We start from the raw sequence: 26,796 nt of genomic DNA, 5'->3' as shown, positions 1-26,796 counted from the left end.
AACATTCACAGATGCAATGTGAGGATCTATGGGGTCACCTCACTACATGTCATCATCATTCCCCACAAATCTAGCAGCTATGAGGGTCTTCCAAGGCGTCTGCCTCGTCTAGCCAGAACGAGGGCCTCATCTCCATCATCGTCGCCTCCGAGGACCTCCTCACCCTCATCCACATCGGCGTCCTCCTCCATCTCCTCCTCAGCTAGCTCATCTCTCTGTTGCAGAGCCAGGTTGTAAAGGGTGCAGCAGACGACAATGATGCATGACACCCTCTGTGGACTATATTGCAGGGCTTCACCAGACCAGTCCAGGCACCGAAACCCTCATCTTCAACATCCTGATGGTTTGCTCCACCAAGTTGCGAGTTGCAGCATGAGCTTCATTATACCTTTGCATGGGTGTCATCAGCCATGGCCTCTGCAGGTAGCCCTTGTCCCGAGGAGCCAATCCTGCAGCTTCTATAGACCCTGGAAGACTTCAGACATCTGTGACTGACTGAGGATGTAGGCATCGTTCACACTCCCTGGAAACCGTGCACACACCTGCAGTATGTATTTGTGGTGGTTGCACACTAGCTGTACCACATTCAGTGAATGGAGCCCCTTGCAGTTGATGTAGTTCTCCATATGTTGCGACAGAGATCTGAGCGCCAAGTGAGTGCAGTCGATCGCACCCTGAACCCATGGGAAACCCAAGATCTGAGCGAACCCAATCGCTCTTGCATCCTGGCCGTCCTGGTCCCAGGCAAAATGCACAAAGTTGTGTGTCCTCTTGAAGATGGCATCCATGACCTCATGGATGCATTAGTGGGTTTGAGAGATCCCACCAAGGTCACCTGTGGAGCCCTGAAAGGAGCCACTGGCATAGAAATTGAGCGCCACGGTCACTTTCACGGCCACTGGCAGTGGATATCTTCCATGTCCCCATGGCGCCAAATCCTGCAGTAATTGGCAGACGTGACCAAACAGTTCCCTAGACGTGCGCAGTCTTCGGCAACACTGGTTCTCGGTCATCTGCAGGAATGACAGGCGGCGTCTATAGACCCTGGATGTCGCTAGGCGCCGACCAGCGACGGCTCACTGTGGCTCCTGGGCAGCATGGGCGAGAGCCTCAGCCACCCCTTCTTCCTGAGGTTGTTACTCCGGCCTCTGCGCAGCCAGGAGCCTCAGTCACTCTCTCCTCTGTCATTTTTTCTCCCTGTAAACCATGAGGCATAGTTAGGTCACCAGGTTCCATGATCCTGATGTACTCCTCCTGCAGGATGAAAGAGAGAGACACATGGTTATCATGGGTGTACTAAGAACCTGACCTGGTTAAGTGTAAAGGCCCTTTAACACTTCCCAGGGAATGCTGGCCACCACTTGGATGGCCAGAGATTAGTGCGCTGCATGGCTGCCCAAAATCCCACCACCTCTGCCCCACTCCAACCGACTGATTGGCAGCAGCTTTGCCCATTGGACTGCATGCTGTGCTCTCAGCTCAGGCGCAGGCCTTCTCCTAACCCGCAATGCAAGGCTGCACTGTTAGATTGGACCATAGGAGAGACTGGTCCACACTGGGAGGATGACATTGCAAGGGTCTGTGAGTGCCTCCAGCAGTGACTGCTCCATGGCCGCTTTAGCAAGGAAACTGTACAATGTGTGCAGTTGTCCAATGGTTCTGCAGTCCAATAAAATGCTCATGACTTTGCAGTCTGTGCGGGGTGTTGTGGAGGGTGGCAGAGTGAAAATCTCTGGAGCAATTGGTGGCATTTTGATGCCCCTGCGTTGCTTGAGTGGGCAGATAAGCCAGGAGCCCAACCCCAATCATATCAATGCGGCTGTGCCTGAATTGTCTCAGCTGCAGAGAAATGGTCACTTTAGACAGGTTTCCCTAATGTATGGCCGCTTCCCTCACCCACCCTACTCGCCATCCCAAATGATTGTTCGCTATATTCAGCGGCAGGGCTGCCATTGCCTCCACCACCCCCCATAAGTCACCCCAATGGCTGGGTTGCCCTTAAACCTGCCCCCCCCCAATGCCCCTCAAGCTTGAAGTTCAACAGGTGACCCTCGCGAGTGCTGCGCAATGTTTCTGTGCACTCACCTCCGAGTTCCCCTCAAAGTGCAGCCCGCCAAGTGCACGCCTTTTATATGCTGTTGTGAAACATGTCAGTGTGCTTTCCCGCCGACATGGATGGACGATCCAGCTGCGGGGTGTTGGGGGAGGGGGAGTGACGGTGGGGGGGGTGGTTAATAATTCCAGCAGGCTAGCCTAATAATGATATGCTTGTGTATTATAATGAGGTTCCCGATGTCCGATGGCGGGAAACACAGCCCGTCATCGGTGGGCTGAGCGGACAATTGTAAACTGGTTCCACACCGTCGTGAAACCAACCACGCCATATTGTCCACTCACGCCACCAAACGTGCCCGATGCCAGTGGGCAGGCAAAATTCTGCCAATGGAATTCCAGGAAAGAAGAAAACTGACTTGGGATAACTGGACTATGTCCAAGGACTTTGGAGAGAAAGGGGAGCTTGGGGGCGGAATGGTAGCTTGCAAGGATGATGAGATCAAGCGTTGGTTTTTTTGAAAGGGGTGATGATGGCAGATTTAAAGGAGAAAGGGCCAACACCTGAAGAGAGAGAACTGTTCATAATATTGGCTTATATGGGGGCCAGGAGGGGAAGTTGTGTGTTCATCAGTTTAGTGGGAATAGCTTTGAGGGAACAAAAGGTGGGCCTTATGGACAAGATGAGCTCAGAGAGGGAGATAGGGAAGAAACCAGAGAAAGATGCGAGTTCAGGGCTAGGGCAGAGGGAGAGCATTCTATTGAGTAGCCAGGCTGAAAATTAAGAATATTCGCCTGATTAAGGTAGCTTGGGACTCAAGCCCATGAATGTCAATGAGTAACTGGTGTAAGATTTGGACTACCAGGCCACCTCTGTCTATTTTAGTGAAATATGGACTTCCATTAAAATAACACTTGCAGATCAATAGTTTTTGCCTTGTATAATATAGAAAGCTTAAACAGTGATTTATTGGGTGCTGTGGACAGCGCTGAGGATTATCAATGGGATCATTGCCAAAGTCAAAGCTGGGAAATAGATTTTGGCCATAGCCACCAGGCATCTGGCAGTGCCTAAACATCCAGGTCCTTAGGCATGAAACCGAAGCCTGTCTGGCATTGCAATAATGGTTCTCTGCCACTTCTTCTGTCAGCACGCTGGTTCACACATGCTGGTGGAATCCCTTTGTGGGCCATTCACACAGAAGTTACTCATTTAAATAGATTGGTTAACAACAGTGTTAAAATAACAAACATGACAATTCTGTGTGAGCATATTCCACTGTGCAACAGGAGCAGATGAAATTCCTCCGAGTTGACTGAAAAACTGTGCTCCCATATGTTAATTAAATAAACGAGTCTTCCACGTCAGCCCAGCGAATTGCAAGTTGGAGGATACATGGATTTAAAAAGCCTAAAGCATGTATTGTGCAATGTATTGTCTGTTGATGAAGTAAAGCCCCGTCACTTAAAGGCCTCAAAATCTAATTGCTGTAAATGAGATCTCAAAGTTAATTAGACGCCACTCTCTGAGGCCTGTAGAAAGCAGCAGGGAATCACTGGCTTTCTTTCACTTTTGTTTTCTAGGGATAGATTGCATTGATCAAAATGTTTGATGTGTGAAGTGTGGGCCTATAGATGTGCACAAACAAATCTCACTTTCCTTGCATAGCTATTGTCCCTGACAATAACAAGCCCCCACAATTAACAATTAAGTAATGCAAAGGACTGATTTAATAATAGTACCAGCAGATATTGGGCAGTGCAGATTAATTCTGGCCAATAACACAAATGAAAGGCTTGGATTTCACTTTGCACAACAAGTGCCCTGTAGCATACAGCGTCGAGACAGATAAACGAGATAGTGCTGGATCACATTACTTTTTAAATAATACAATAAAATGGATCGAATTTGCATTCATTTTTACATTTAACAATACATAAATAAACTCATTCTACATATTTTAACACAGAGCTATGTTGCCAGGGGATGGTATTTAATTTTAGAGCAAGTTCAATGAAAACTGTCAATTTTTCTCAAAGCATAGAAACATAGAAAATAGGAGCAGGAGTAGGCCATTCGGCCCTTCGAGCCTGTTCCACCATTTATTATGATCATGGCTGATCAACTAACTCAATAGCCTGCTCCCGCTTTCTCCCCATACCCTTTGATCCCTTTCACCCCAAGAGCTATATCTAACTCCTTCTTGAAAGCATACAATGTTTTGGCCTCAACTACTTTCTGTGGTAATGAATTCCACAGGCTCACCACTCTCTGGGTGAAGAAATTTCTCCTCACCTCAGTCCTAAATGGTCTACCCCATATCCTCAGACTGTGACCCCTGGTTCTGGACTCACCCACCATCGGGAACATCCTTCCTGCATCTACCCTGTCTAGTCCTGTTAGAATTTTATAGGTTTCTATGAGATCCCCCCTCATTCTTCTGAACTCCAGCGAATATAATCCTAATCGACTCAATCTCTCCTCATATGTCAGTCCCGCCATCCCAGGAATCAGTCGGGTAAACCTTCACTGCACTCCCTCTATAGCAAGAACATCCTTCCTCAGATAAAGAGACCAAAACTGCACACAATATTCCAGGTGTGGTCTCACCAAGGCCCTGTACAATTACAGCAAGACATCCCTGTTCCTGTACTCGAATCCTCTGGCATTGAAGGCCAACATACCATTTGCCTTCTTTACCGCCTGCTGCACCAGCATGCTTACCTTCAGCGACAGGTGTACGAGGACACCCAGGTCTCGTTACACATTCCCTTCTCTCAATTTATAGCCATTCAGATAATAATCTGCCTTCCTGTTTCTGCTACCAAAAGGGATAACCTCACATTTATCCACATTATACTGCATCTGCCATGCATTTGCCCACTCACTCAGCTCATCCAAATCACACTGAAGCATCTCTGCATCCTCCTTACAGCTCACCCTCCCACCCAGCTTTGTGTATTCTGCAAATTTGGAGATATTACATTTAATTCCCTCATCTAAATCATTAATATATATTGTGAATAACTGGGGTCCCAGCACCGATCCCTGCGGTACCCCACTAGTCACTGCCTGCCAATCGGAAAAAGACCCATTTGTTCCTACTCTTTGTTTCCTGTCTGCCAACTGGTTTTCTATCCATCTCAATACACTACACCCAATCCCTTGAGCTTTAATTTTACACCCCAATCTTTTATGTGGGACTTTGTCGAAAGCCTTCTGAAAGTCCAAATAAACCACATCCACTGGTAATTGAAGGCTAAATGTATTTCTCCCATGTGGTCACATTAACGTGTTTAGCTAGTCTGTCTGTCCAGCCTGAGTCTGCCCATCTCTCCCCTGAGAACAACCTACTCGGTCTCTTTGTCAAGTATGACTCAATATGGCACGATTCACATGCCCCATCATTCAACCAGGGAGCCATGCCTCAGAAATTAGACATGAAGAGTGAACTTAAATAGAAGGTTAAGAAAGGCTGCTTAGAAGAAAATACAGAGCATGAATGAAAAGGAGGAAACAATCAGAAAGAAGGAATCAGCAAATTCAGAAGGTGGGGGAAAAATGTAAACCGAGTGTTGGAACAAAGTCTGAGACAGGCAAAGGGAAAGCCAAAATTACAGAAAAAAGAATGTACAAACCCTATAACAACCTTACACAGGGTGAGAAACATACAGAAAAAAAAGAGGGGACAGAGGGATGACAATGTTATAGAATGAAGAAAACTGATAGACAGAGGCGGTAACAAGAGGCAGTACTTCAGAGCCATGTAAAGGGAAGATTAGTACAACACAGGCTGCTCTTCGCAATAAAGTCAATAAACCTACACACATTCAGTAATCAATCATTTTCTAGAACCTTTTCAAATGCCTCAGGAACAGGGAGTGCAAGGCCTCCAACACCTTCTCCTCTACCCTACCTCACCCTCACCAATAGATTTGCTGACTTAGTAGGAATAAAATCTTGCCAACATGGATGATTTTGCTCATTGCCTTGAACAGAATATGTCAAAGCTAGAAAAATACTTTTAAAAAACTCTACATTTTTCTGCAATTCTCTGGCAGCAAAATGTCTTTCAATATAAAGCCATCCCCGCCCCGCTCACCACAACTACCCTCCCCCCCACCCCTTCCGAGGAAACCACAACATTTAAATGAGAAGGGCTTCAAGGGACATTACTCACCCACTGAGGAAATGTCTGTGAAATGATCTTCTCCCTCTTCAGCATTAATCAGGTCATTCTTACTCTTTTTCGTTGTTGCTCTCTTTAAGACTGCGCAAACAATAAAGCGTTACTGCACCATCAATCTTCCTAGCACCATCTTAATCTTACAAGACGTGCATTTATTACATGAAAAAATGGGTGGTTAGTTAACTCAAAATAAGATCAATACTCTTCCCAATTTGGAGATTTGTACTTCCTCAGATTTTCCAATTTAGAATTAATTGGCTGTCTAGCGGTTATTTGAGGCAAAATCCACTCAATCACATCAAATGTTGTCAATAGCTACCCTCTATACTTCTGCATTGCTAGCTAAAGGAACACTGTTCCTGCTTACCTTACAAGATGTGGCCAGGATCATCCATTCATTAGTAGGGATCAAAACTGATTGTCAATCGCATACAAATCTGTCCGTAAAAAATTTCCTACAATCCACAATTATCTATTCCCACACAGTGTGTGTTTCAGGCCATTTAGTGTTTAAATCAATCTAGTACTTTCAGTCCACGCACACTGAGCTAACAATAGCTGACCTGAGACAGCATTTATGTATATCACTTTTATATGTGCTTGGGATCAAGAAAAGCTGCTTACTTTTAACAAAACATGTGATTTTTTTTTGTGCGATAAATAAAGGCTGCAAGCGGTGATGATTCATACAAATTTGACAGCATTTGTCTTTGAGTTCATAAGATGCAGGAAGGGTACAGTTCCATTCATTCTTCACCTTTATGTTTCCGATATTCAAAACTTGAAGGGTGATTGTGAAGAGGAAGCGCTCAAATCGATACAAAGGTCTCGGCTCTCGAAAGGCAGAGTTCATATGCCTGGCATGCAGTTATGTCTCAAGTGGTGAGGGCTGTGCATCGGGATGGATTTCAACATGAAAACCTATCATCCAAACACAGGTCTGACATTCACAGCTCCAGTCAATCTGCTATAAACCAAATCCTGCATGGGTTGATGGGCTTCTCTTACAATCCAGAGCCCAAGCTTTCAGAAAAACATGCTGGATAATATTGACACCTTTTGTGTTATATGTCTGTTTTATTAATTGATGTCTTACTCTCTCGATATTTTAGGAATTGTAATAAAGCAAACATATCACCCCCCTCTCACACCTGATTCATTACAGCTGTTGCCCTTCAGCTGAACAGAATATGTGAATCCCACATATTATAGTATGAGCTTCAAATCTGGAAGTAGGGATCCATTTCCTCTGGTTCTGATATATACAAACAAGTTCCAATTTGCTTGGTTAGAATTGCATCATTATTCGGAATGCTAATGTTCTTGAATAAAGTTCATTAATCTACTCCCCTGCCTTCCCCAGAGCATTGGAATAACATGGGCATAGCGAAAATAAAATCACGACCAAAGGATCTTGTCAGAAGAATTATTGTTACTTTCTTTTACCAAATCTCTTTCTCAGACCGGAGGTACAGTTCCTTGCCCAGTGCTGATTCTAGATACACATGCATTAATGCAGCTGAACTCAAGCAAATTTGCAAACCATTGTATAAAGTTTAAGGGATGTAAGGAGTATTTTGTCTTTCAAAATACTCTTCATTGATATCAACTTGAAGTGCCACAACTTCTCAGTGGATCTGTTAATAATGTTATCCAGTGTGGACCACACTGATTCTTAAAGTTTCAGGCTTGATTCTTAGGAAGGGCTCCAGGATTCATGTCAGCACCATTGCCTGGGCTGGGTGACTATAAATCAGACAACATTCCCAACTCTGATTGCTATTGTGCTGGGAAAATACATATTTATATGTTGAGACGATCAGGCTCAGATGGGGTGCTGCACCTCACCCTCACCAACCCACCCTCCACCCCCATTCAATTCTGACGGTCACCATCTAGTGTCACACTTAAAGAATCTGGCACCCTGCCTATTAGAGGCATGTCATAGCAAGAATAAACACATTGAGGACAAATAAAGTTCCAAGTAGTAATGTGCCTCATGTTACTGGGAAAGCCGAGTTTTGAAAGGCAAATGTCTCCAGCAGGTTATATGGATACAACAATTATATTAAAAGGATGGCTGCATAAAAGGTTGAAATAACCCGGTAGCTAGAATCTTTTGAGTAGCTTTGAACCAGACACTTTACTCATCATAGTGGCAATTAACAGAATGTGCACATACCATCCAAAGCACACTTGTCTTCTGCATTCTTGTCCTCTTCTGCCAACATGACCTCCTCTAAAATGAGATGCAAGAAAAGAAGGCTGAAATATGCAGTATTTCTAACATCAATGTGACTAACAGAGAGCTACCCAGCTGATGACGTAAATCTGGCTGTATGGATTCTCAACCTTCACTGTGGCTGTGATTCACGTGACTGAGTTTACGTGCAAATCAAATGAACAATTGATGTATTTAAACGTATAACTTTCTGTTTAACAAATGAAGTTTCCATCCATGCCCACAAGCAGCTGAAGCTTACATAGATTTCATTACTTTTTGAGACCCTTTCTGTCCTGTTGTGAGTCTACACTTCTCTCGATGTGAATTATCATGTGCAGAGTAGGTTGGCAGAGTTTGAGACCTTCCTAACGCTCTTATTTTCATGCAAACTCTAACTGTTGGGTCACAATTCCCAGAGAATCCATTAAATTCCATCAAATGCATATCATGGAAGTTGGAACTCAACTTCTACAGTACAAATCTAGAATTCAGATAGTCCCCACATCATGCATGTACCTGGAGATTAGGATGAGATTACTGTATTGGCAATTTAACTGGAGGAGTGAAGCACTCATGCATTGATTATGGATTAATGGGGTGAGTTGTGTGGCCTTTTTTTCCTAAGTTTTGTACGCTGCTGTGCGATGAAATATCTACGGATGAATTTTGCAATCAAGAGTGAAGTAACAGAGTAACATTGATCTTGAAGAAAGCTGTTCAAAAGGTCCAGTGATCTCCATAGTGTAGATTTCCTCTTTCTCAATGGCAGTTTAAATCTGGCACCAAGCCAAGGGAATCGCTTGGCATGCAGCAGCAGGGATGTCACCAAGCGAGGTAAGCAGCTAATCACAATGAAGTATTCTCACAGACAGCAATGCAGGAGGTTAAAAGCACTGGTTATCATCAGTTTTAATTTAAATTTTCAGATAGTGAAAAATAAGTGATTATGATTGAATTAAGACAGAAGCTAAACCATCATGAACCAATTTAAAAATAATATTTATAAAATATGGAAACAACAAGACCATTGACAAGTTCAAATGCTGTTCGATTAAGTAGTGGGCATTGCTGCAATTTAACTGAGCCACAGCATTAACATCCTGTCTCTGGGTTCCCTAGCCAATGAGAGAGGCAGGGCTGTGTAACACACTAGATATGTCAAAGGAGAATTTCTAATCAAAGGATCCACAGCATGGAGTAAAAATGACTGAAATGGTGATGGATGTTTGAGGCTTCAGCAACCACAGGAATTGAGAGGGGAACTAGGAAGACTGCTCTGTGGGCCTCGATTAGAGGCCCTGCTGTCAGATCTGATGGGCTGCAGTGAGGTGAGCTCTCCCAAGGAAGGGAGGAGCACAACCTCTCCAATAAAGTAGGCATGTATTGAAGAGGCAGAGAAAATTAGCAGCAGGAGTATGATCCATCCAACCTGAAGACAGCGCACCAAGAGGATCCAGAACCTCAAGAGGGCAAGAAAGGTGAGTAGCAGGACACTTTCAGGTGCCAAGCCACACACTCTAACTTACCAGCATTCTCCTCCACAACCCTCAGGTTGCAATTCCGCTCATTCCTTTCTCTCCAGGCATTGCCTCATATCCCCATCTGAGCGGCCAACATTCACACTCATCCTCAGTCTATTGCCCTCTCACACCTGGATCTCACCTTCCACAAATGTTGTCCTTTCCTGCATCCAACACAAGCCATGTTAATACTCAGAACTCTCTGCTTTCTCTCCTTGCAGTAGAAATCACACAACTTGATGAGAGGCAGAGGCCTGAGGAGGTTGCCCTCCAGCGATGGGCACCTTGTCAGCCATTGCCAATGCATGCCCACCTGGTCCATTGGGAAGGAGAATTTGTTCAGGAGGCTGCAGATGTCAGCAACGACCTGCCAAGGCCGCCTGGGCCTCCTGAGGCACTGGTGCTCACACATGTTGAAAGAGATGATCCTCTGCCGTTGGAGCCTGCGCTGGACGGGTGGGTTTTCACCTCCTTTGAGCTGGATCTCTGGGACCATCCCCTCTGTCCTGTGGAGTGATATGTAGCTCAGGAGAATGCAGCTGGTCCTGATATTGCTCCTGGTGCTGTCGGTGTTGCCATTTCTACTCTTTTTCTCTGCATCCAAGGTGCAAGGTAGAGCTGCAGAAGCTGCTCTATGCCAAGGCGAAGGCTGGCAGCAGGGAGGTGCAGCTGAAGCCAAGCGAAGTACAAGACAGGTGAAGTGACTTCCAAGAAGTTTGCAATTGCCTGTCAAACACTGAAAGCACTCTCGAGTGCTCTGAACAGCAGCCTCTCACCTGGCCATGGATGCAGCTCTTCAGTTTCACTGATTAAATACTTCCCAGCCTGTCACTGGCAAAGCTCTCCCCACTGTGCACTCACCTCGGTGACCCTGGTGAGTTCTACACAGCTCAGGAAATAGGTCATTGGCTTGATTAAAACACAAGTTAATTGGCTATTTGAAGTTTGCTTACTAGGGGTTCCCCACTTGCCTTCGAACCCAGAAGAGAGCAGGATGTTGTCGGGATCCTGACCTGGCCTTAGGGGTTTTAACACACTAGAACTCCCCTCCTCTTGCCTAGGAAAACTCACACCCCACATGCCCTCCCACCCCACCACCCCAGTGTTTCAGAGGACACTATATATTCGCAAGAGTTTAATTTTGGGTAATCCTTAAACAGAACCCATAAAAATAATACTATCAGTAACCCAGTAAGGTAAAATCCTTCCATATCAGATCAATGTACATGAGCACTTTCTCAAAGATCCACAGTACTCACAAAAACGCTACACAGGAACAGAAATCAGGCACCTCTGGGAGATATCTTTGATGTTGAACAGATGTGTTGTCAATATGTGATGTTAAGCTAGAAATGGGAAAGAAAGCCCTACAAAGTACGATAATGCTACATATAGATACGAAAGACAACCTTTGCCATTTGTCCTCAGAATGGATTTGAACAAAATGAGCCATTATTAATGTTGAGTTCCAGGTAATAAAAGGGCCGAGACAATAAGTGGTTAAGATGCTAATGATGTAGCTTTGATGATGTTTTTCCATGGACTCTATATAAGTAATATTCTCATCATCAGTGATAGCCTTTGTGGTGTAATTCAACTCAGTACCTTGAGTTTTCCTTTCTGCTGGCTTTCCTCTGTACCACTACATTCACTGGGTTATTCCTCTCTCCTGTCAGACAAAGTGTTAAATACTAATAAATCTAAATTTCTAATCAGTGCTCTCAACTCACAATTAGATTTTTTTTTTTGCATTGTATTGAGCATGTTTCTGGATGCTTCTATCTGCACACAAGTGAGAACAAACTGAGAAAAAATGGAATCAGTTAAAATGTCCACGATTATTTATAACTTGAGGCTTCTCTTGCTTTAACGCCATCTCTCTCCTCTAGGTCTGCACCCAGCTACATTACAGAAATCTAGCATCCCTCAATTTGCATGTTGTAATCTTAAGACCTCCATATCTGTGGAACAATGGTCAATAGGAAACCAAGAAGATTGGTCAATGAGATTCCTATAGACAATATGTAATTCCGCAATAATGGGTTTATAACTTGAGGTGTTAAAATTTTCTCAACAGAAACAAACATCCCAACTTTGGACTTGACAAGTTTACCTGCTATATGGATCCAGCGCAGATATCTGTTGAATTCTTGCTCTATCTGTTGTTGTCGTCTTAATTTTAGAAATGCACGCCTGTTCTCCACCCTTTCGCGTTCTTTAGCAAACTCACTGCAAGGTAAAAATAGGTCTTTTCTTGTCTTGTGGTACAAAAATGAGTAAATTGAGTAATACAACACATTGTGAAACAAAGTATGAGAGATAATTGTCATGTTTCAAGGTTTTTTGACCAGTTGTTCACAGAAAGGATTTGAACAAAAAGAGTTACTGTGCTTTTAATGTTCGATTCTAGTTTTTTTAAAAAAGGCTGAATCAATAAGTAGTTGAGATATTAATGAGCTAGCTTTGATGATGTTTCTCTGTAGACTGTAATTAAGTAATTTACTGACCTCCCTTGGCCATCAATAAAGTACCTCACACCCCTTGCATTGGAAAATATTAGATCATTTTTATCAGTGAATACGAAGCAAGATTTCAATTGCGATATGGACTGGTAGAGAGGTTGTTTGAAACACAATGCTGTGCAGTCAGCCAGGCTTTTGTGGATGAAAAAAAAGGTCAGAATGGCTGGAAGAACTGTTAGAGACTATGCTTTTTTAAGCCTATTAATCAAAACCATTGATGTGGAGAAGCATGTATCTTCTACCATTAGATAAAGACACCTTGTACTGCTTGAATTAGATGAGCTCAATCAGCATTGCCATTCTGTATGCTCACTTGAATGTGAAACAAAGCAATCTATTTGTACCAGGTGGCAGCTTCCAAAGTGTTTGCTTATTGCACCTTTAGAAGGATTAAGGAGCATTTTTGCAAAAGAAATGGGTGCGATTGTTACATCCAAAATTTTGAGCAATGATGCTCAATAATACATTTTCTGAATAATTTACTCTTAACTTGATTTTAACAAAGATACTGTACATCAGACATAAAAATGTACAAAGAAAAAATATACAGAGAAGATGCAAAGCATAATATTTTTGGGAGCTGAATAACCCATGAGATTGACTTTGATTTTGAGGGATTTAGTACTAGCACTACCTGTCACCTCAACTGGTCTAAGTTTATTGGTCAAGTATTTATCTTTCATTAGTTACGAGCTAGACGGGGAACTATTCGGAAAAGCGTTCCCTATATTGCTATAAATCTGACCATCAAGTATTAGTGTCGGTCACACAAGACTGGCAATCACTCCAACTTCTCAGTGAAGACAGCTAAGTGATAGTAATCGGTACCAGCACAGTAAATGGGGAAATAAATAGCATCAGTCTTTTTAAAAAGAACATCCCAATAAAAATAACATCCTAAATTCTTTGAAATCCTGCTTTTTATAGAATTTTCAGTCTCTATTAGTCTAAACACATCAAGAACGGAGCTGGGCCAGATAGACTGGAACCAAAGGTTGGCAGGAAAAACAGTAGCTGAACAATGGGCTACCTTTAAAGAGGAGATGGTTTGGGCACAGTCAAGGTGTGTTCCCTCAAAAGGGAAGGGTTGGACAAATAAATCCAGAGCTCCCTGGATGACAAAGGAGATAGAAATTAAGTTGAAGAAGGAAAAGTGTGCTTATGACAGGTGTCAGGCAGCAAATACAATTGAGAACCAAGCTGAATACAGAAGGTTCAGGAGGGATGTGAAAAAGTAAATACGAGAAGCAAAGAGGGATTATGATAAAGACTGGCAGCTAACATAAAAGGAAATCCCAAAGTAAGCACATCAATAGTAAAAAAAGGTGGTAAAAGGAAGAGTTGGGCCGATTAGGGACTAAAAAGGGGATTTACACATAGAGGCAAGAGGCATGGCTGAGTTGTTAAATGAACACTTTGCATCTGTATATACCTATGAGGTAGATGCTGCCCAGGCCATGGTGACAGAGGAGGAAACTTAGGGCAGAATTTTGCCGTTGGGGAGCAGTGGGTGGGGCCCACTCACCGACGTGTAAAATGACGCGGGATGATGTCCGGGGGGTCCCCGATGTCATCCCGCCCCATTTAAATTTTCAGGAAGGTGGGGGCACAGCAAAATCAGCTGCAGGCCCGCCGACCCGTCAATGGCCAATTGAGGCCATTGACAGGATCATTAAAACAATTAAAGGACATGCGCGTCCAACCGTAAGGCTGGCGGGGTTCTGAAAAAACATGAAACCTCATCCAATGGCGGGATGAGGTTTCATGTAGCGATTTAAACAGTTTAATAAAGCTTTAGTGTAATTTATGAACATGTCCCATCTCATGTGACATTGTCACATGAGGGGAGCATGTTAAGGATTTTTTATTTTTATTTTTGATGTTTTTAAAAGTGTCAGCGATCTCCCTGAGACAGCACTTAGCCTCAGGGAGATGTGCGCTCTTTCGTGCGCATACGCGCAAGAGCACACTCTCGCTTTTGGGGAATCCCCCCCCCCCCCCCGCCCACATAGGAAGCGCATAGCGCTTTAATTGGTCTGCCCACGTAAAATGGCGGCGGGGCCCACTTCACCAGCGGGGATCAGCTCCCCACCCGCCGGAGATTGGGTCAGGCCCACCCGCCCGCCCGGCAGGCAGAAAATTCTGCCCTTAGTCACCAGAAGGGTTTAAAATTCATAAGGAGGAAGTATTGGATAAGCTGTCAGTACTTAAAAGTTGATAAGGCACCAGTACCGGATGAGATGCATCCAAAAGTTTGAAGGAATTGAGAGTGGAAATTGCAGAAGCACTGGCAATAATCTTTCAATGTTTCCTGGATTTGGGGGAGGCGCCAGAGGACTGGAGAATTGCAAAAATTACGCTCTTGTTCAAAAATGTTGTAAAGATCTGCCCTGCAGACCAGTCAGTTTAACTTCAGTGGTGGGAAACTTCTAAAAGCAATTATTTGGGATAGAATTAATAGCCACATGGAAAAACATGGATTGATTCGGAACAGTCAGCATGGATTTGTTAAAGGAAAATCATGTCTAACTAGCTGGAGTTTTTTGAAGAGGTAACAGAAATGGTTGATGAGGGCAAAGCTGTTGATGTGGTGTATATGGACTTCCAAAAGGCATTCAATACAGTGTCACACAATAGACTTGTGAGGAAAATTATAAATTATGAATAAAAGGGATAGTAGCAACGTGGATACAAAATTGGCTAAGGGACAATAAAGAGAGAGTAATGGTTAATAAGTATTTTTCAGGCTGGAAGAAGGTCTGTAGTGGAGCTCCCCAGGGGTCAGTATTGCTTTTCCTGATATATATTATGATCTAGATCTTGGTGTGCAGGGGAAAATTTCAAAGTTTGCGGATGACACAAAACTTGAGAGAATTGTAAACTGTGTGGAGGACAATGTAGAACTTCAAAGGACATTGACACATTGACAGAGAGGATAGATGAAGTTCAATGTGGAGAAGTGTGAGGTATTACACTTTGGTACAAAAAATATGGAGAGACAGTGTAAAATAAAGGATACTATTCTAAAGGGCGTGCAGGAGCAGAGGGACCTGGGTGTACATGTACATAAATCATTAAAGGTGGCAGTAAGAAAAGCAAAATACTGCGAATGCTGAAAATCTGAAACAAAAAAAGGAGAGATTGTCAATCCCTCCTTTGTCCCCACCTATCGTTTGCCTTCTATCAGCTCTACCTACCCCTCTCCCCTTAAACAGTATAAATTTCATCACATTTCCACTTCTCTTCAGCTCTGAAGAAGGGTCATACGGACTGAAAACATTAACTTTGTTTCTCTCTCCACAGATGCTGCGCAGCATTTTTTGTTTTTGCTTGTGGTTGTGTTATTAAAGGTAGCAGGACAGGTAGAGGGAGCTGTTTCTAAAGCGTATGGTATTCTAGGCTTCATTAATAGGGGCATAAAGTACAAGAGTAGGGAGGCTATGATGAACTTATATAAGACACTGGTTAGACCTCAGCTGGAGTATTGTGTACAGTTCTGGGCGCCATACTATAGGAAGGATGTGAATGCATTGGAGGGAGTGCAGAAGAAGTTTACGAGAATGGTTCCAGGGATGAGACACTTCAGTTATGAGGAAAGATTGGAGAAGTTGAGACTGTTTTCCTTGGAGAGGAGAAGGCTAAGAGGAGACTTGATAGAGGTTTTCAAAATCATGAGGGGTCTGGACAGAGTAGATAGGGAGAAACTGTTCCCACTCGTAAGCGGATCAAGAACCAGTGGGCACAGTTTTAAAGTGTTTTGAAAAAGAAGCAAATGCAAGGTGAGAAAAAACTTTTTCACACATTGGGTAGTTAGAGTTTGGAATGCACTGCCTGGGAGTGTGGTGGAGGCAGGTTCGATTGAGGCATTCAAGAGGGCATTGGATGGTTATTTAAATAGAAACGATGTGCAGGGTTACGGGGAAAAGGCAGGAGATTGGCACTAAGTTAAAATGATCAGAGAACCGGTGCAGACACGATGGGCTGAATGGCTTCCTTCTACACCATAACAATTCTGTGATTCTGCGATATTTGAATCTTTCAATTTTCTGCAGGTTGGTCCAGTTGTGATTTCTTATTCATTGATTAATGGCTGAATGTACAATAACATCAGATACCGAAAAACAACAACAATTCTATTTATATAGCACCTTTAACATTGTAAAACTTCCCAAGATTGTTCACAAAAGCGATATAAAGCAAAATTTGACACCAAGCTACAGAAGAAGGTTTAGGCCAGATGGCCAAAATCTTAGTCCAAGTGGTAGGTTTTAAGGGGCATCCTAAAGGAGGAAAGAAAGGTATAGAGGCAGAAAGGTTTAGGGAGAGAATTCCAGACTCTAGAGGTTTGGCAGTGGAAGACACAGCCACCACTGATGAATTGATTAAAGTAATGAATGTACAAGAGGCCAGAATTGGAGGAGCACATGATATCGAAGAGTTGTAGGGCTGCAGGAGATTACAAAGATGGGGAGGAACAAGGCCATGAAGGGACTGAGAATTTTATGATCAAGGCCAGGAATGTGGCCAGTGTTGGGGCAGAGATTAGTTTAGATGAAAGGTTTGAAGGGATAGTTGTAGAAGAGCAAGGAGACTTTCAAGTGATATCTGGACACGAAAGTCCAGAGCCTTTCAGTTAGTCACAAATAAGGGGCAAGGTCATTGGAAAACTGATGTATATGTTCAAACAGTAACTTTTTTAAGTTCAATGCTTAATAGAGATTTCTATGCCCTGAATGGACAGAGACAATTGAGAAAAGGGTGCAGCAGATCATAGTGCACATCCAAATGCCTAGATAGTCAATTCCCTATGAAGAAGATACCCTGCTGTGGATATACTCTAATCTCAGAATGCAGTACTAGGCCAAAGCACCTCAAAGAGTTTATCACTTCATACATACATGCAACAAAGTACCACACTGAGACAAGTAAAATACCAAATGATCCAAAATAAGTGGAGATGAATTGGAAAAGCAAATGGTCACATAGGAAATGAATGACTCAAGATTCTCAGATTGTTTTGAAATAATATATTTTAAAAATTAATCTACCACAGCATTCCTTTCTTTTAGCATTTTTAGTTGGAGAATTAATGGGCGAGAAAAGGAAATATTAATCTTGTCTTGATTTACTGTAGAAACAATGGACGGTTTGTAAATGCAAGAGCAGAGCATGAAAACCCAGGTCTTGAGAATGGGATAAACACTGACTGTATTATAAACGCATTTTGGAGTGCAAAGGCAGAGACTGAAAAGATTATAAGCTGGGTAAATACTGTACCTAAAAATGTCGCCTCGGCTAAACATGCAATCCACTTATTTATGCCTACATAATATAGCACGATCAACCAAGGTCGCACTACGGTGTAAGGATACAGCCAGGTCTGCTTTCATCTCATCAGGCGTGAGAGTCAGGCAGAGGACATGAGGGCAGGAGCTGATCGCTCCTGGACACCAGACAGCATTCTCGGAATTGTTTGGAACCTGGAAACTCAGTTGCATTATTTGTATGGCATTTTATAGAAATGGAAGAGCAAATCAGTCATTGTAATAAAGCTTGTTATTATATGAATCATAAGCAGAGTTACTGATACTGAACTAACTGAAGGTTGTGACTAAGAAATCCGCTAATAGTGTTCTTCAAACCATTTCGCTGTTGAAGTTGCTTTTGTCAAACATTTATTACTTTGACACTCCTTAAAAACATTGGGCGGGATTTTCTGGACCTGCCCGCCGCGACGATTCCCGCAGTGGGCGGGACTAGAAAATCCTGCCCACTGGCGCAAAGATTGCAGGGCGACAAATGCTGTTGATTAATTTGTTCTTGCCCATTTAATCGCCCTGATATTTTGTGCTGCAAATTGTTGAGAGTCTGAGAAGAAAACAGTGTGGCATCCTCATAACATGGGATCTGAGTCAACAGGGAAAGCAACTGTGTATCTCTTCAACCAATCAGACTGCCAGCAAGATGCCATTTTCGTGAAGCTAACAATGGAGCGGTGCATCTCCAAAAGCAATTTTTGGATTTTTGTGTATCTGTCCTGGCTCGATGTTGCGGTAGCATTCACACATAAATAAGGTCGATGGCGATCATTATTTTGAAAGCGAATTTGGGCCTTTGCCATTAATATAGCAATCAGTGCAACAGGTTCCATTACAATTTCCAATTTCTTTTAGAATAAAATGAAGCATTATTTTCATTTAGATGCTCAGTTTAACAGTTACCTGCTACATTTTTCAGGGAAGATACTTAAAATAAGTTTTTGCTTATAGACCAAGCTTTGAAAAGTATTGAGCATAGATGACTAGAAATTGTGCTTTCCAGCCACCAATCCTCATCCCCAAACAGAGACAAGGTCCTGAACTTTCATCCTTCAGCCAAGTAATGGCAGTCGGAATAATTCCCAACTTGGCCTCGGGAGCAAGTGCCCGCAAAGACATGATCTTCATTTCTGGGGGATGGATGTGGGCTGGGATCGGGCCAGCCAACCCAGCAAAGAGGTCAGAGGCAGCCACAGGGGCTGCCGAGTGCAGAGGCGGGCTGATTAAAAGGCCTGTCTCTGTACTGTGGGACATCATCCCAGTTAAAACAATAAAACAAAGACCCTTCAGCCTTCAACCTTCACACCCCCTCACCTTCCAAATACTCCCCATGCCCCATCCATGCCACCTTATGCCCCCACCTACCCCAATGGTCCCTTCATACCCCAATGCCAATCTATGCCCCTTCACCCAACCCCATGCCCCCAATGCTAAGCTATGCCACTTCCATGCCCATTGACCCACTATACCCTACAGTGATAGCAGAATATGTTAAAAAAAAGTAATTCATTCGTTACTTTCCATTATGTTAAAAAAAAAGTCATTTCACAAAGGCAATAAACAGGTCAGACATGCAGTCACTTTAGGGTATCGATAATAAAAACTACAAGCCCTTGAAACCACTTAACGTTGTGTAAATAAATATTATGAAATTAGTGGTATACATCAGTTGCAGAGCTGTCAATCAAGCAATGTTTTCCTTACAACAAAAGTAGTAATGTCTGGGCTCTCAGCCAGGCCTCATTATGTATGCTGGCTTTCTAATGAGGCCTTAAACAAAGGCCTTATCTATCTCTTCAGATGAATATAAATGATCCCACAGCACTATTGAAAGATGAGCAGGGGAGTCCTGGCCAACATTAATCCCTCAAACACCACCAAAAGAAGACTTGATTAACTGGTCATTTATTTCAATTCTGTTTGTGGGACATGGCTGTTTGGAAATTGGCTGCTGTGCTTGTCCAAAAAACAGCAGTGACTGCATTTATATATTAACTCATTAGCTATGAAGTGCTTTGCAATGCCCTGGGGCTGTGAAGCATTTTATACAAATGAAAGTTTTTATTCTTATTTTCAGGTCTCACAGCTAGACTCCCCATTATACTTCTCCTTTATTGCTGAGAGGACAACAATCTGGTTTGCCAACCCTGCTCTTCTGCAGACCCCATCAATTTTATGCCATGCATCATTATTGGGGGGTGGTTTTCTCTGGGGTGGCACTCATGAAATAATTGTGAACAGATTTGAACACCTGTCATGGCTGGAATTCAGATTCTCATTTTTTGAGTTGAGACTGCAATTTTTTGCCATTGGGCCTGGGACAATGTCAACAAAATGTAATTTTCTCAATATCAAAGTGATTTCTGTCAGATTATATTAGTATGTGTCCTGCTTAACCTAATCTCCTCTCCAGCTCTATCAAATCTAGAAGGCATAAAAAACTACTATAATTATATTAAAGATATTGTATGTGTGTCAGATAATTCCATTTGTCACTTTGAAGAAGAGAATGCAATTAATTGATGAAGGTATTATTTGTAAATTTGTGATAGTTTGCCTTATTGGAGCAATTATGGACATCAATACAGTTTGCTTAATTCATTCCCACAGCACGAAGTTTAAATACAAACTGAATACTATACGAACAATTGTGAAAAACAGCTGATTGCAAAGATTAATCTATATTATCTCTTCCACGAGAGTAATCTCATTAACAATGATGTGAAAGCCTCACAAGGCATTTTTGCCTGCTACAGTGTCTCAGAAAGCATACATTCAAGAGTCGCAGAATTATACAGCACAGAGGAGGTCATTCAGCCCATCCTGCCTGTGCTAGCTCTTTGAAAGTGGAGTCCAATTAGTCCAACTCTCCTGCTCTTTCCTCGTAGTCCTGTAAATTTTTCCTTTTCTAGTTATTTTCCAATACCCTTTTGAAAGTTACTATTGAATCGGTGTCTACAAGGCAGCAGATTCCAGATCTTAACAACTCACTGCGTAGAAAAATTCTCATCTCCCTTCTGGTTATTTTGTGAACTAATTTTAGGCCTTTGGTTATCACCTTTCCTACTTGTAAAAACAGTTTTCCCCTATGTACTCTTAACCAAAACCCCTCAAAAATATGAAAACCACTATTAAACTTCCCCTTAACTTTCTTTGCTCTAAAGAAAACAATTCCAGCTTCTTTAATCATTCCACACAACTGAAGTCCCTCATCCCTGGTACCGCTCAAGCAGATCTCCTCTGGACCCTCTCCAAGGCCTTGGCACCTTCCCTAAAATGTGGTGCCCAGAACTGGACACACTACAATAGCTGAGGCCTAAGCAGTGGTTTATACAGGTTTAGCATAACTTATTTGCTTCTGTATGTTAACCCTCTTTTTATAAAGCCAAGGAGTCTATATGCTTTTTTTAACAGTCTCATCAACCTGTCTTCCCATATTCAATGAGTGCAGGTATTTGCACTCTTTGACATACCATTGTAAATTGTACTAATTAGTTTATATCACCTCATTCTTCTTTCCAAAATCAGTTTTCCCACTTTTCCTTCATTCACACTTTCCTGCATTAAAATGCATTGATCATGTGTCTCTCCATTTCACCAGACTGTCTATGTCCTGTATCTGTGACTTTCCTCCTCCCTGTTTACTGCATTTCCCAGTTTCATGTTATCTGAAAACTTCGAAATGATGTCTCATATACCTAAGGCCAGGTTATTACCATATATCAGAAAGAGCGGTGGTCCTAGTACTAAACCTCTGGGAGACATCACTGTATACTTCTCCCCTCACAGTCTGAAAAGTTCATCACCACCCTTCTGCTCTCTGTCCCTTTGCATGTTTACCATGTTTTTTGCACGTTTTTTGAACTATTGTATCACAGTGTATCAATAAATGATAAATGATGTTTGACACTAGAAAATTGTAGCCTCTATATGAAAGTTAACTAAAAACCAACATCACAACAGTTTGCATTGAAATAAGATTCATGTGGAAGTTATTTAAACTGCAATTCACAAGGAGTTCATTCCTGACAAAGCTGTCTTAACTCCCAGATACAGCAATACTCATTAAAAAATATTCAGAATGCTTCAACATTCAGCTCTAAAATCCTTTATTTCCTAGTAGAGTTCAAGAGCAATTAATCTTACTCATGTTATTCAACATTGTTTTGCAATAAAAGTAAAATTAGTCTGTTTACCCATAAATCTTGTTGCTAAGAAAAGGCTGTTTGGCCAAAAACCATACTAAATCAAGTTAACATGAGATCTGAGTGGAAACTATAATTAATATTAGTGGTCTAATGGTTATTTTCTAATACATTGCTCATGGTCTTATTTCTCAAAAACTTGGTTTAATTTAAAGAAGTTGTAAAATATGTTGTTCAATAGCTTCTATTACAAGAGGGTCATGATTTCCAAATTCATTTGGGTCTACAGTAGCTGCATGAAGCAGAGTTCAAAGTCCATACAGCAGCAATGGCTTTCTATAACAAAAGTACGGAACAGATGGAAGGGTTAAACTCTGTGGGCAATCTCATTTGAACTGTGCTGAACACTTCTAGATGAGATGTTAAACTAAGGCCTTGTCTGTTCTGTCAGGTGCACATAAAAGATCCCATGAGATTATTCCAGAGAAGAGCAGAGAAGCTCTCACCAGTGTTCTGGCCATTGTTTATCCAAGTCACAATAAACAGATTATCTGGTTATTATCACATAGTTGTTTGTGGGACCTTGCTGTGCACAAATTGACTGCAGCATTTCCTATATTGCAACACTGACTACACTTCAAAAATACCTCATTGTCTGTAAAGTGCTTTGGGATGTCCCGAGGTCGCGAAAGGCGCTATGTAAATCCAAGTCTGTCTCTCTTTACTACAGTGGTCCTTGGAATCAAACTGGCCTATTCAAATTTCGTCAGTTAAGATGAAGCATACCAGAAGCTTCATTAATTAGATGGGCAGAAAGTTGCAACTTAATGCTAAGCTATGAAACAGTCAATAATTTTGAGAACAAAGATGTGACATCCACAACATTAAAAAGTAAAGAAAATGGAACAACAGAGATCTAGGATGGAATCTTCCTGTCCTGCCGGGAATCATGGCGGGTGGGGGCACTTAATTTCGTGGGAGGCTAAAAGTCTGTTTCCGGATGGTGGGACGAACTGCAGAAATTATGTTTTTGGGTCAATAAAGGGGGGTTAATGTCAGGTGGAGCTTTCCGATGAAAAATGTCGAGAAGCCCTCTTGCGTTCATTAGTATCTCATGCATGCTCATTAAAAGACCACATCACTGGAATCAAGCTCCCCCTCCAAATTAAATTCTGCACCAGCGAGAAATTGGAATGTATATAAGTGGCGTGCAACTGGTGAACTTCACTTCTTCCACCCCTTTGAGCTCAGTAGACATTGTTTTCGCCTTCTTGGGCACCATGCATAACTTCACTCACATCGAGTGCCAGTAGCAAAAACTGTGCCAAGGCTGGGCATGGGAGGTAGACAAAGGCTGGCAGGGGGGGAAGGTGGCTAGGGTGGAGCAAAGTTGGACAGGGGAGGCAGGTGAAGGCTGCAAGGCAGGGTAGGGTGATGCAAAGGTTGGACAGGGGAGGCAGGCTATGTGGAGAAGGGGGGGTGGGAAGAGGGTAGAGGGAAGGAGATGGGGGAGTGTCTTTGAGAGTGGGGTCGGTGGTGTCGAAGGTGGGGTTGTGGGGTTTGAGCTCAGGATGCTGGTAATAGGAGGGAACAGTCACAGAGGAATACAGTAGGATGGCAGGTCCACGGTGATAGTTTGGTAGGTGAAGTCTTCATGGGGTGGTGTGGTCACGGACAGGGAGTAGACAGATGGCTTGGCACTGGTCTGGTGGCTTTGAGACGGAGGGAAACCTTTAAAGGATAAGCTCACTTGTGAGCTTACAAGTTAACTTTAGTGCGCTCACAGATCCATTGAGGCATCGATGATCTAGGCTACAGGCAACCCTGCCTTGATACATACTGGCTTTAATCCAGATGAGGAGAAGTAGGGCTCATCGCAGGTTGGCACAGTGCCAGCAGGAACAAGGGCCTGGCAGCAAGAGGCAGCAGGGCCTCAAGAAGGTCGCGATGCTGGCAAACCCAGTTCACTGCAATGGCGACCACTGGCCCAATTATGGGTGTATCGCAGGTGGTGGTCTTAACTGGAGGTGAGCAAGAGGCAATGCCGGAGGCACCTCATATGTCCCGGGATGTGGTTTCTCACGTCTGCCAACTACTCCAAGGTGAGCTGCAGCTGCAAGGAACCTGGACGAATTATTCGGAGCGCCTGACCTGCAGTGAGTGAATGGCTGTCCGGGTGCCCTTTAAATATGGCACCAGGATCTTCGATCCCATGAGGTAACGGCAGGGATGGTGGCTTCCTGCCCACCTCTGCCACAAGATTCGCTGTACTCCACACGAATGAATAATTAATAAGCTGAACAGTGTGAGATCATGCGTGTTCAGCCGTCCCATCCCCCAGCGGGTATCACTCCCACTTCCACGTGCCACTGAACTTAGACTTCAGAGCGGAAGATTCCTGCCCAAGGGATCCTTACTCTTTGCTTTAAACTCTATGGGCTGAATTTTGCCATCGGCGAGCAGGGGGCGGGACCCGCTCGCCGACGCGTAAAATGACACGGGATGACGTCGGGGTTAACCCCTTACATCATTCTGCCCCATTCAAATCTTCAGGAAGGCGGGGGCACAGCCATATCAGCTGCGGGCCCGCCGACCTGTCAATGGCCAATTGAGGCCATTGACTGGATCATTAAAACAATTAAAGGACCTGCCCATCTAACCTTAAGGTTGGTGGGCAGGCCAGGAGCCCGGGCGGGGAATAGAAAAAACATGAAACCTCATCCACCGGCAGGATGAGGTTTCATGTGGGGATTTAAAAAGTTTAATAAAGTTTTAGTGTAAATTATGAACATGTCCCATCTCATGTGACATTGTCACATGAGGGAGACATGTTAAGGATTTTTTTTTGTTTTTAGAACTTTCAGCGATCTGCCTGAGGCAGCACTTAGCCTCAGGGAGATGTGCGCCCTTTCGTGTGCATGCGCGAAAGAGCGCACTCTCGCTTTTGGGAAATCCCCCCCCTCCCACACAGGAAGCGCATAGCACTTCCCGCCGGACGTCACGCTGGGTGGGCCTTAATTGGCCCGCCCACGTAAAATGGCAGCGGGGCCCACTTCTCCGGCAGGGATCAGCTCCCTGCCTGCCGGAGATTGGTTTGGACCCGCCCGCCCAGAAGGCAGAAAATTCTGCCCTATATTTAATTTGATTCACAATATTATCAACTCCAACTGATACATATTCTATCAATCCCACAATCCCTCATCTGCCAGTTCCTCTTCACATTTACAGTGCCACAATGCCTTCCCTTCCCAGCGGAAATCATTCAACTGTTCAAAAATTATGCAACGAATCTTACTCAGAGTCCAGAAAATGTCTTCTGGGGATAACCCTCACATCACTGCACAGTGAAGAACTTCCTTTCAAGAATGAACACAATATAGAGTTATTGAATTTCCTTATTTTCTGTCAGCAATATGGAACATCTTTCTGATGACATTCCAGAAGAGGCCAGGATGCCTCCACCTGCATGTTTTTTTACAGCCAACAATTCTAGATGATAATACTTTGGAAAAGTACTGTTGCTTTCCAGGAAGTCTTAAACAGGCACGTCTAAAGTTAGCCTCACTCACAAATTCAAACTCTTTTCACCTTTTCAAAAGGCCCTCTGTACCATAGCCTTGTGTACATCATTAAATGCTCTTTCACTTTTTATTATGAGCTTGTTTTAACATTTTATCGACAATTTAAGAAAATGAAACATCAGTAAGTTGTTCAAAGTAGCTTCAGCATTAACCCTGATGGAACTAACCCTCTAACTTCATGTAAGATCTTGAGGTTTGGCAGAATTTCAGAACTGAACTCTACTTTAGCACATGGTGTGGTAAAATTGAGAAAAGGCCATTACATGTTTACAAATTGTCCTGTTGTTAAAATCTACATACTATGCACAATGGTTTTTTCAACTTCTTCTTACTACCAAAGAATCATATTTTAAAATTCTATTGTCCAGGCCTGACCTAACACTGAATGAAGCAAAATGAGATGCCCTGGAGGACAGGCTCTAACTTCTGCTTTGCCTGAGAGGCAGTTTGGGTCTTGGCACCCAACTTACATCTTAGATTCAGTGTCATTGCAAAGTGACAGTGGCCTTGCATTGTTGCTGAAGCTATGGAGTTTGAGTCCATCTCTTCCTAAAATTGGTTCAAATAGTTTCTAATAAAAAGCTAAGGGCTTCAATGGTCCCCTTTGTGGACAGGGGAAAGTAAGAAAGTAAAATGCCAAAAAGTGGCAAAATACCACTTTTTGATTGGTGCTGTCCTAGCTTATTGGGCCCAAGCTACCTTCTCACTAGCATTTTGGAATATCATTAGCTTCAGCAATACAGCAATCTACCTTTTCAAAGAAAAAAATAGATGACTACAATTCTATTACAGGGCTATTATACTTAACTGCAAGTTCCTATTTTTTGTGTTCTATTTTGTATCGAAGGGATTTATCATCAAGTAATTTCACTTCTCAAAGGCTAAACCTGTTACCTCTTTGCAAAGGCCCCACTGATGACGTATATTTCATTGTATTTTCCTATCCACTGTACCCTGGTTAGTCAAAAGAAGCATCACCAGGAGGTAGAGGGTGTTGTGAGCAATTCGAATCTCATCAGGAAGTTGTTCTTCCTTCACTATCACTTAGAATTGTAAGGTAGATAATCTGCCCAACCATTAGCTTCAGTACTGTGAGCAATGCTTGAAAACACTGCAACAGTAATTTGAGCTAGAATTGTCTCAAGGAGAGATGGCTTAACAGTATTTGGATTTCAAGATAAAAATTTCCTCAATTATTAGATTACACTATCACAGGATCATAATAAGCATATTTCATAAGATAT

General features: G+C 42.9%; 1 protein-coding gene across 1 annotated transcript in view; it reads right to left on the bottom strand.

Moving 5' to 3' along the window:
* Positions 1-26,796, bottom strand: part of cacna1ba (calcium channel, voltage-dependent, N type, alpha 1B subunit, a) — a 721,116-nt gene that overhangs the window by 210,974 nt on the left and 483,346 nt on the right. The window contains exons 10-12 of the mRNA XM_078550316.1: positions 12,100-12,215; positions 8,425-8,481; positions 6,234-6,323 (exon numbers count right to left, since the gene is read on the bottom strand). Coding sequence (XP_078406442.1) covers positions 6,234-6,323; positions 8,425-8,481; positions 12,100-12,215 — 263 coding nt within the window. The remainder of the gene's footprint in view (positions 1-6,233; positions 6,324-8,424; positions 8,482-12,099; positions 12,216-26,796) is intronic.

Source organism: Cetorhinus maximus, chromosome 10 (assembly GCF_964194155.1).
Source record: "Cetorhinus maximus chromosome 10, sCetMax3.hap1.1, whole genome shotgun sequence".
Taxonomy (NCBI): domain Eukaryota; kingdom Metazoa; phylum Chordata; class Chondrichthyes; order Lamniformes; family Cetorhinidae; genus Cetorhinus; species Cetorhinus maximus.
Note: the sequence above shows the minus strand (reverse complement) of the source record. Positions and strands in the feature narration are given on the sequence as shown.